At 40.2% G+C, this 11,292-nt stretch overlaps 2 protein-coding genes across 2 annotated transcripts in view; one reads left to right on the forward strand and one right to left on the reverse strand.

Moving 5' to 3' along the window:
• Positions 1-11,292, reverse strand: part of LOC123961427 (zona pellucida sperm-binding protein 3-like) — a gene marked incomplete in the record, with an annotated part of 791,580 nt that overhangs the window by 172,878 nt on the left and 607,410 nt on the right.
• LOC123961446 (transcription factor Maf-like) overlaps positions 1-11,292 on the forward strand; it is a 43,282-nt gene that overhangs the window by 4,627 nt on the left and 27,363 nt on the right. The window contains exon 2 of the mRNA XM_046036853.1: positions 3,341-3,411. Coding sequence (XP_045892809.1) covers positions 3,341-3,368 — 28 coding nt within the window. The 3' untranslated portion in view covers positions 3,369-3,411. The remainder of the gene's footprint in view (positions 1-3,340; positions 3,412-11,292) is intronic.

Genomic DNA, 11,292 nt, shown 5'->3' on the forward strand with positions numbered 1-11,292 from the left:
GACGCACACAGACACACCACATTATTAATGTCATCAGTATGAACTTTAATTTTACTCTCCAGCCCAGTATATTGACTTCTGCACTGTGATCATTTGCAGTCTGTCCAATGATTAGGTTATTAAAGATAATGTAGTTGTCCGCTGTCACAATATTGGGCTCTCTCTTTCAGGTCAACTATGGGAAATCACTTTGAAATTTATCAGTATTGACATTTGAATCATCGTCATGTACTTTGCTTTAATGCATTAGAACTAATAGGACAAAGGATGTGCACACTTTTTAGTGTCTATTTGTGTGAGTGCTCAATAACCAGCCAGCACTGTCTTTTATTTGACCTTGTGGTAGAGGGGTGTATGTATGCTTTAACTGAATGCATTAAGTCTATAGGAATGAGTCATTTTATCATGACATTGTGATGCTTGTAGCTTTTTATGTCAATCAAAAGGGAAGCTAAATAATTACAACAATTATAAAGTACAACAAATGATGTTAACATAATCTCACTTAGTAGAAAAAACTCAAAAGGTAAAAAAGAAATACATTCATTTAAAAGCAGCTGAAACAAAGTTTAAGTTACTCCAATACTTCCTCTATCATAATCACAAGTGTTCAGTTGAGCAGTAAGAAAACACTTTATTTGTTAAAATACTACCTGAGAAAGCATTCTTACCTTAACGTGTCAAAATGTCAAAAATATATACAAGCCACCATGTTATCATTTTATCTACTATAGCTGAATGAAAAATCATATTTCTTGTATTACTAAAAACTGTTTTGTTAACAATTGGACTCACACATCTCATTTCTTTTCTGTGTGAGTTCATTTTCTTTTCCTCCCCGGTGAGTGCTATACCTTCCCCGTGACAAACTCCCCAAAGGGTTAAAAACATATTTGCATTCAAAAGAGGAAACAATTTCAATCTCTTCCACTCAATCCGCATCTGCATCACTCCACGCGATAAACATTTACATTTAAAGTGATTTAAATCAGCTGCGTTTATGTTCCTCTGTGGTCCGTCCATCATCTAGACCTGCAGAGCTTCTCTCCCTCTCTCTCTGTCTTGCAGTGTCCTGAGTTATGTGTCATTTATTTGAAACCCTAATAATTTAACTTGTCCCCTCCTGTCACGGCTGTGCATGTGGCAAGAATGCAGCAGTTGTAAAGAAGGTTTGTGTTGCTGCCTCTGTGTGTATCTGTCTACATTGGCTTTACATGGTGATTTCTTTTCCTGCAAATAAAAGCATGGGCAGAGTGGAGGTAATGTGATTGTCTGAATCCAATCCTATAGTCATGTGTTGAATTGAGATTACTGTAAATGCTCAGCTGTAGAAGAATGTGCATACAGGCCCATGTAATGTGTCTCATGTTTTGTGTTGCAGTGTGACTCAAACACTAGATTTGCATTTGCTGGTATAAGAAGCTCTCCTCAGAATGCATAACTAAAGGGCAATAGATGAAAGCTAATTATGATTTAATTATATGTGATTACAATATTTTGACTCACAGATAAACATAGTTGAGGCTGTGTTGATATTTTCAACAGTGTTTTCAACGGTGAGTTGAGTTGCAGGGCACAGAGTCAATGGAGTGGTGTGTTTTGGACTGCAGCGGACGTGGCGGGGTGGTGGTGGTTGGGGGCTGTGCTTGTGCACAAGTCTGTGTTATGCAGGGTGGAGCTGGAGCCGAGCCTGACCCCTGTGTGTTTTACCTGCATCTCAATGAAGGGAGAGAGGTGATTTACCCTTCTACTGCAGTCAGTCTCTCTCTCTCTCTCTTTCTCTCTCTCTGTCTCTCAGCCAGTCAAACAGAAATTGATCTCTTTGCCAGGCAAGGTGACCCACAGTGTTGTTCAGCTCTTCCAAAGTCTCTCCTCTCCCTTTCATTTGTACCTGGGAAAGGCCTTGACCCCACACACTGCTGCCATGTCGCCGCCCTCCTCACATGGACCTCACTTCCCCCGTATCAAGCCCAGTGTGTGTGTGTGCTTGTTTGAGTTAGCAACAGTGCACACAAAGTACATGTATGTGCAAATATGAGTGTGCAGCGAGTGTGTGTATGTATGAGTGGGAATGTGCATACTTGAGTACATGTGTAAATTTTCCTCTGTGTGGGATTCAGCCTCTTTGTTTGTTTGTGCATAATCTCATAAAAACTATAAATTCTCAGCAGAATTTAGGTACCGCAGAGAGTCTGGTCTGTTTTGTTCATGTTGATGTTTCAGAGCATTTTCCAGGTGACGGCAGATTTCACTCTGCTGTAGGTCTGCCACTGGGAACTTCTATGTAGCTGAATGGGTCAGAGTCCATTTGGCCCCAGTGTGAATCGGATTACAGGAAAATGAATGGCTCTCATTGTTGCTTAAAGATGGATTGAGGGGCATTAATATACTTTGTAGCTCCTTCGCCTCATTTTGCTCTACTGAAGCCCAGCAAAAAGTTTTCAGGATGATTCGTCACTTGGATTTTGAAACCAGGTTTTCTGTATCGGTAGTCGTCCCTGACATGGGTTCATATAATGTCCACTTGTGTGCAAATGTTATGTTCACACACAAATGTGTGACTAGTGACTACCCTGCTGTCAGACATGCTGTAGATATCTGAATGCTTAATTTCCATCCACTAATAGATATAATTTACAATTTTGTTAAATTATTTTATATATTGCACTTAAAATTGTTATGTTTTGTAATGAAAGACCGCATAATTATAAAAGCAAGGTGTATTATCAAATATTATCAAACACAATGTTATAACCTGAAATTGATTTTAGATATACATTTGATGTGTATTGATTTTGCTTTTCAAATACACTGCAGTGCGCACATCTGTGTGTGCCTTCATTTCAAATCTAATATCTGATGTCTGATCGAGTGAAACATTTGATTGATTTTATTTGAATGAGCATTTGATTTAAGTTTTTTTGTGTTATTTGTTTGTGTTTTGTGTTGCTTAATATATAGCCCTGCTTATAGTTTGTATGGGATAATTCTGAATAGTTTAAACTGTTCATCTGAATTTGCCTTGAATTTAAATATGTAAAGATTATAATTCCAAATTGCTTTATTTTATGAATTAATCTGGGTAAATTATACAGAACAATATAAAAACCACAAATGTATTATTCGATGAAAGTTTTATTGGTTTTCTAAAAGGAATAATATTAATTTCCAGAGTAATACAAGTAAATTCTGACTTTATCTTTGCTCCCCCCAACATGTCACTTTTCTTTGAATTCATGGTCCGTTTTGGAACCAAAAACAATGTTCGAAGTATGTAATGTCTGTGTTGTTGGATCAGATTGTACGTTTAATAGTACATTTCTGTTTCCTGTCATTCCAGGACGTCAAGAAAATTCCTCCATCTGTGATAGAGAGCTGTGACTTCTCCGTCCCACCACCCTGGAATCTGAGGTAACTTTTTCAGTCTCTTAATCTTTGACACGCCTTTTCTTTACAACACAAATTCAATTATACACAATTAACTACTACTACTATACTACTGATACACTATTAAAAATATAAAGATTAACATAAAAGGTTAATGTGAAAGTAAAAAAGGACAGAAATTGCATGAAAAAGTTTAGTGGTGTAGAAGTCTGACAAAATCTGAATTTCATGTCTGCTGCATGTTCATCACAATACAGGAAATAATATTCACACAGAGCTTTTAATAATACTGTATTTAGTAACTGATGAAATTTAGCTTTAACTGTTTTTAATTTAAGTATTGTATATTATTTATGTTACTTGCATTTTCAACATTTGGGATTTATACACAAAAGTGTCAGTCTGCTTTAGTTTAATTCAGGTTTGTACTCAAGAAAGCCCAATTTATATTTAAAAACATCCGAGCTAAACATCTGGGATATACTACAATATTAAATATACAACATGCTGTAAATGTTTAACAGAATTGCGACAGAGTTTTAAATTCTTAAAGCCATTGTTTGTTTGATTTCATAGTTGTAAATGAATAGTGACTGTAAATTTGTATATTTTCAGTTACCTGCTTTCTGTTTTTAAATACAGCAGTTATATCTACCCTTACAGTAGCAGTTTTTATTGGTATATCACAACTAGTAATTTTGCACTCTTAGTACTTTTTCACAGTCGTTGCACACGTGCACTTGTGTAGTCTTGTGTTGGTCTGTGTAGTCTCATGAGCCTCTGTGTTGTTCTATGTTAGCACCATGATCCTGTTTCATTTCTCTAGCTGTATATGGTTGAAATGACAAAAAAAGGCAACCTAAGGTCAGTCTAATTTAAATAATTCAAACAGAAGCCTTAAATCTGTAGCACTATAACATCTTAATATTTTCACTATTGGTATAAATCTAACAAAAATTTGTCATGAAGACAGAAGCAATATTGTTGTATCTTTCTTCTGAGTCAAATTAAAACCACAAACCACGTGTTTGTATTGATTTAATTAAATAAGTAAGCACTCATTTGGGACAGGAGACACCTGGGAGGGTTTCATTATTAGATGCATTTTTTCCTCACTTTATATTTAGGTCAATGACGTGTGCGATGTTATGCAGCTCTCTGTTCTTTGGCTCTGACAGTGCTGCTTGATTGACAGTAGGGTTACATGCGCAGTGCTCATGGGATAAGGCCAAAACCTTTGTCTTGACCCTTTGACCTCCTTCACTCTCTCAGCTCTCTCGGAGGAAACAAACACCGTACATTATTTTTAGTATTTCTGGCTGACATGCAGATGGACGGATGGTGGGACTACAGACGATGGCGGAGGATGACGGCTTGAGCGAGGGAAAGCAAAGGGCTAGTTTTGTATGCTTTCACATCGGCAGTCAGAAGACGGTGGGAGAGGAAGGATGGAGGCAAAATTAGGGAAGGACTTAAGGGACTGAGGAAAGGAAGGCACCTGGATTTGAATGCAGACATGCATGCCAGGGTGAGAGAACAGGAGGAGGTGAGGAAGCGAAGAAAGGGATGGCAGGAGGGCTCCTGGCCATGGATGCAGACAGACAGGCAGGGTAACCAGAGGCAGGCGGTGACCTTCTCTGCTGCTGGAGGATCGAAGGCTTTATTTAAAGGCCTGGTCAATGCTGGGTGCTGCTGAGGTATCAGCCTCGCAGCCAGGCGACTCATCACCACTGTAATACAACTCTCTACAACCCCTCTCTCTCACACACACGTAGACACACGCACACACACACACACAGACAGGACAGGACACTCTCTGGACACCTCAGGTTTTACACTGTACAGTTCGAGAGGCTGGACAGGGGAAACTACAGCATCAGCATCGGCTAATTTTACTGTGCAGCAGACAGTACGCGCTACTTTCCTCATGCGCTCAGCAATGTGAAGCACACGCTTGTTTTGCCTTTGAAATGCACTCCATCACTGTCCACTTATTTTAATGTTGGCCAGTTATAAATGACAACATAACCCACAATTTTCGCTGATATTGACACAGTAAGGATGGAGGTGGTGAAAGTGGTGGTTAAAAAAAAAAGTCAGAATGCAGGCTGCAGGCTGCTGAGGTAGGGCACCTGCTTCTTTGTGTGTGTGGTGTGTGTGTGTTCGCATGTGTGTGTGGCTGCGGCGTTAGGACACCTGCATGCTTCAGCACTTTCTGGCAGTCAGGAGCTCTGAGGTCACAGGCAGGGGAGTGGAGAGGGCACATTAGAGTAAGCTTCAGATCCCCCACCCACCCACCACACCTCCACGATCCTTCCCCACTGCATCTCACACCAACCCCCAAGTTTCCTTCTTCCCCCGTTACCCCACAGTCATCGCCTCCTGCTCGTCTTCCCCCCACGGTGACGTCAGCCACTCGGGGGGGGGGGGGGCACAGGGAGGCAAGGTGCCTCTGTGGCTGACAGCAGGCAGGTCAGGTTTTTGTAGACATGGCAGAGGAGGAAGGACACATGCGCACATGCACTTGCGTGCTTCAATTGGGCACCTAAAAAAGCTTTTTCCAATAGTTGGTGGTTAATATCAAAGCTTCAAAAATGGCAGGTGGGAAAAATAGTAATATAAACTAGGCGGAAGATTAATATTGATGTATATCATGATAACTGTTTAGGCTTGTTAATGTTCATCACATTGGACTACGTGGTAATGGCAAACGAGCAGTTTTACTCTGGGGAAAATCTGACTATTGGATCAATGTAGTTAAAACAGTATATCATAATTTTTGATATTGAAGCAAAATTCCACAATATGATTTCAGATGAAAAACAATAAATATCAATGCATCGCCCACACTTACTGTAATTCAAACATTTCTCACTTATAAAACACTACAGCTGTGTTGGAGTCTTTGTGTTCTGCAGCGACAAGGATTTGCTCCATCCACAGCTTGACATACTTCACTATTCATTTACTGCCTGGGATATATATAACTACTAGCTGCTCTGTGTGAGACTCGTTACACTGTTACAGTCTTGATAGTGACACAGAAGTCATCCCTCAATCCAGAAAATCCAAATGACAGGGAGGATATGAACAGGATGTATGCTCATTATTAGGCCTGGTCTGGAAAAAAAGAGAGAGGAAGCAAGTAGATTTGGGTCTGGATCAGAAATAACAAAGAGGGAAAAGATTTGACTTTCCGCAGTTGTAAAGACACACAAACTGAACACAGAACAACTCTGTTTAGATTTGGATTGTTTTTTAAAATGTGTTATGTGTTTTCACTTTCTTCTAAACCACAGAATAGATGATACTTCATGAGAAAGCTTCTCCCTCAAGCCAAACCTCCAAACATCAACCCGCTCCTCTTTTTAACTTGTGTTTAGTTTTCTCTCCGATGTTTCAGTTGTTTAAGCCTGGATTGTGTTGTTTTATTCAAACATAATTAGTTGTAAAGCTGTTGCCACTGTGTGTGTGTGTGTGTGTGTGTGTAAGCCTCAGAGCCACTGTTGTCCTCAGGTTGTGACTGTGTGTTCACAGCATGATTGAGAAAGGAAGTTGTGATCAGCCGGAGGTTAGTGTGATATAATGTATTCCCCTGAATAACCTCAGCCAGCAGCCCAGGGCCTTCCTCTCGCCCGCAGCCTCCTTCTCCTTACACACACATAAACACACACACACACTCCTTCCTCGCTCCACTCGTGTCACCATCCCATCCTCTCTCCCCTGCGGTGACTGCCCAATGCTAGCTGCTTAGCGTTGCACCCAGTGTCTAATTGAATTCCAACACTCCAGTGTTAGCTCCTGATGCTATAGAGATGTTAACACGGCACAATACTAACAGTCCTCGGGACGTGTTTCAACACCACTCTCCTAAAGAGAAAATTAGTGCTAAGCTCACTCTGGCAGCGCATGATTTATTTAAAGCTCCAAACTATGTCTTCTGCATCCCCTAAAGGATCGTTTTTTATAGCCATGAGCGAATCAGCACTTCATATACACACATGCAGCACATACAGAATGTTTTGTGGCTACACTGTTGGTAGACAGAATGTGTGTTTCCTCTCACTTCTCAAGCTTCTACTCGAGTGTATCTATTGTGCCTTATATAAATGTGTCTGCTGCTCTCTCTGCATCCATATTGCTGGCGATGCCGTCCATCCCCTCTCCCTGACACCCTCACTTTTATTCCCTGGCTCTCAAACACTAGCTCTGGGCGTTAATGGCACATATTTCCTGGGTCTGGCTGAAACGGGATGCATCTTCCCCTTGTTAGCTTGATAAATAACCATGCTGCTGGGAAAGTGCTGAATTTTAGCTTTCAGCCTCTATTTTCTGCTGGATGACATTAATTTTAAGTGCTGAGAAGGAGCTAACTAATACAGACAAATAAATAAGGTGGAGTAAGGGAAGGTGCAGCGGTGCTGGAGTCACTCTGCTGTGTCGTCCCCCACCCCCCTTTACCTTTTTATACACAAGCATATATGCAATATGCAAACCTGCAAAAATATACAATACACACAAGGGTCAATCAAGCAAGCACAGTCACACTTAGTTTCTCAATAGATGCTTCTGCTGTTGTCCCAACTGTGAAATCATCTTGTACGACCTGCAGAGGTCAAATGTTTAACATGTTGCAGGCAGACAGACAGTCTGTCAGGCTGAAAGTAAGATTGGCTCCATGCTATCTACTGTCTGTGTCCGTCGATCCTCTCTGTCTGTCCCTCTTACCCTCTCATTCTGTCTTCCCGAATTCTGTGTTTCAACAGAAATAGAGATTAGCGAGGCAGTAATGTGGCGGCAGATCACAGTGCACACACTATGGATAAATTGTCCTTATATGAGTTTATAGAAACAACAAAACATAGATCAGGTTGGAAATTAAGTGGCTCATTTGTGGATTGTAATTGAGAGGTAGTTAATTATTGTTTAAGAAAAGATAAGAAAAAAGTTGTTTTCTAGATAAAACACTTATATTAAAGCCCCTTAAACTAGATGAATACAGGTTAAATTATATTATTTATTGCATTGCTGTTTGTGTGTGCCGCATTTGTGGATATGTGCCATATTTGCTGTGCTGTAACAGCATTAAGGCAGGTTCATCTCCATCATGTTTGCTGTTTGGAAAATATTCAGTGTTCTTGTAGTCAACATCAGACTCTAAGCTTCATCAGCTGCACTACATGGACATTTGACATGGAGAAAAATATAATGTAAGAAAGTATATCAGTATACAAAATTAAATTTGAATCTCGCAAAATATCAACTTGTATCATATTTTGCTTATTATTTTCATCTTGATGCCTGTACATTTTTATTGCTGTCCTTTAATTTATTTATTTTTATTTGGTTTTATTTAATTGTACATTCTTTTTTCTTGTTTTACAATTTTGAACCCACAAAACCCCAAGATGACTTGACATTTAGAAAAAGCTTCTGTCACATGACAGCAGCAAAAGCACAGCAATAAATGTGTTTTACTGCTGGCCTATAAACAAAGAACACAAGGATGTCGACAGGACAAACCCAGCACTACTGATGCTGTGAATCTACTTTTATCAGTTCCAGCATGCAGGATTATACTTAGATGCATGACTATCAGTTGCAGGTCACACACACACAAACACACACACACACGCACACACACACACACACACACGCACACACGCATAGTCGATAGTTTTTTAAAAATGCTTTTGTTCGGTCTTAACATCAAACACGTAACTGTTCCTGTGCATTCACATTCATTATTCGTTGCACAAATCCATGTAAACCGCACACAGAAACACACACACACACACACACATGCGTACCTCTGTTGTGCATAACACAACACAATGAAGTGGCTTTGGCTGAGACACCTCATACATTATTTTAACAATGTATAGCGCGGTGAATAAAAAGGTCACTGGTTGAGAACTGGCTCCATGTAACAATAAGATGCATGAACTGAGCACTGCAGGCCCTTCAGTCAGCATCCTGCTGCTGAACGCTACGAGGAAGAAACACATGTGAGCTAGAGTGATAGATTCTACTGTAGGCTGTGTGTGTGTGTTCATTCAGTGTTTACGGGGCACCGTTGTGAAACACCTTATAACAATAGATTTACTTGGTCTATCATTATTGATTGTACATTTTTCCCTTTTGCCCTTTGCCTCACTCTGACAAATGTCTTTTATTACAACAACATTTAGCTTTTAAAGCACATCGTGAGCTGAGATTTTGTTTTGAAAGCAAAGCTTTTATTAGACTAGTTCTATTTTTGTCAGTATCCGAATACCCTCTCACTCTGCAGATGCGATGCAAGCATCTGCGTGTTTCTGTTTGCAAAGCAGGGTTTAATTTTCAGGGTGTATTTATCACATGCTGTCATGTTGCGGTCACATGACCACATGAACCACTGCCAGCAATTAAGGCTTATAAATCACTCATTTACAGGAAGAGAAGGAGGGACGGAGTCGGGCACCAAGGAAACGAGAGAGTGATAACAGAGAGGGAGAGGAATAATGAATAGCCTGTACCCCTTCACAGATATTTTATTCTTTCATTTTTTTTGAGCCATGATGGTGAATGTTATTGTGTTTGGGCAGTGTAGTATGAACTGTTGCCAGTGAGGCTCATTGACTCCTACAGGCAGAGACAAAGAGACAGATGGTAGTCGTTTGTGTGGTTTACTGTGATTGTGACCTGACTGCATTGCTTTATTTACTGGTGCAGGTGTGTGTGTGTGTGTGTGTGTGTGTATGTGTTCATGTGTGCAGCTAAGGCACGACTGCATAAGCAAGTGTATTTGTGTTCATGTGTGCAGCTAAGGCACGACTGCATAAGCAAATGCATTTGTGTCATGACAGAAAAAGAGATGCAGAGAACATACAAACACAGTCATTTCACACTCTCTCTCTCATTCCTGCTGATGGATTTCCTCTCAGTCTAAACAGGAGAGCAAACACTCCGATGGCTCTGCATGCAGCTATTCCAGAAACCCAACAATGCTGGATTTTAACTATAGTATCCTTAGTTTCCATCAGTGTGTAGATGGAAATATTGTTTTAATGCAGAATTTAACCTGCCTGCCTAGAAATTGAAACATAGCACATAACTGTGAGCTTTAGTTGATGATCAGACACAAGTCTTAGAGATTTCCTACGATGTCTAACCTGTGTAACGTCTGTATAAGTTACATCAGACTGTGTGTTTCAGCAGCCCGGGTCAGTGCTCTGCAGAGTCTCAGCCTGTCCACTCTCCTGATTAAAGATTCATGACAAAAAAAAGAGAGAGAAAAAAAAAAGAAAAAACGGCTTGCTTTTAATGGGCTGGAAGACGAAGAAAGAAGCAGAAGAGAGGAGTGGGAAGGAGACAAGCTGCGGTTTCTGTTCTGACAGTCTGAACTCTCATTCACTAAAGACAGTCACTAACTGACTAAAGGTGTGTTTACAATGAGACCATTGAGAGCTGAGTGAGTTGGGTTTCCTGCTGCAGAGGCAATATGGTAACAAAAGATCTGGGATCAAATTTCACTCTGTAAATGTTTAAGGGGGTGTTTGTTATGTAAAGAGTTATTGTATTTTAAATTAATTGCTGACTTTATTGTGCAGGAAGACGTCTTATGGCTGTGTGTGTGTGTGTATGTGTGTGTGTGTGTCTGTGTGTGTGTGTGTGTAATAATGGTGTTGTCAACAGAGGCAGGACCCTGCTGTCTGTGTCTTACCAGTAGTATAATTATAAAAGTGCATAATTATAATAACATTCACCACACTAAAATACAAAGTCAACACTGCGACTGTGAGCGTGTGTTTTGTGTGGTATGTGAAGTATTGCCAAACACTGTCTGGTATGGGAAAATCTTTAATTTTTCCAGAGGAGAGGACAGACAGCGTGAGTTTCTACATTCTCTCTGATCTTCGCTGC

The sequence above is a fragment of the Micropterus dolomieu genome, linkage group LG22 (assembly GCF_021292245.1).
Source record: "Micropterus dolomieu isolate WLL.071019.BEF.003 ecotype Adirondacks linkage group LG22, ASM2129224v1, whole genome shotgun sequence".
Lineage (NCBI taxonomy): Eukaryota > Metazoa > Chordata > Actinopteri > Centrarchiformes > Centrarchidae > Micropterus > Micropterus dolomieu.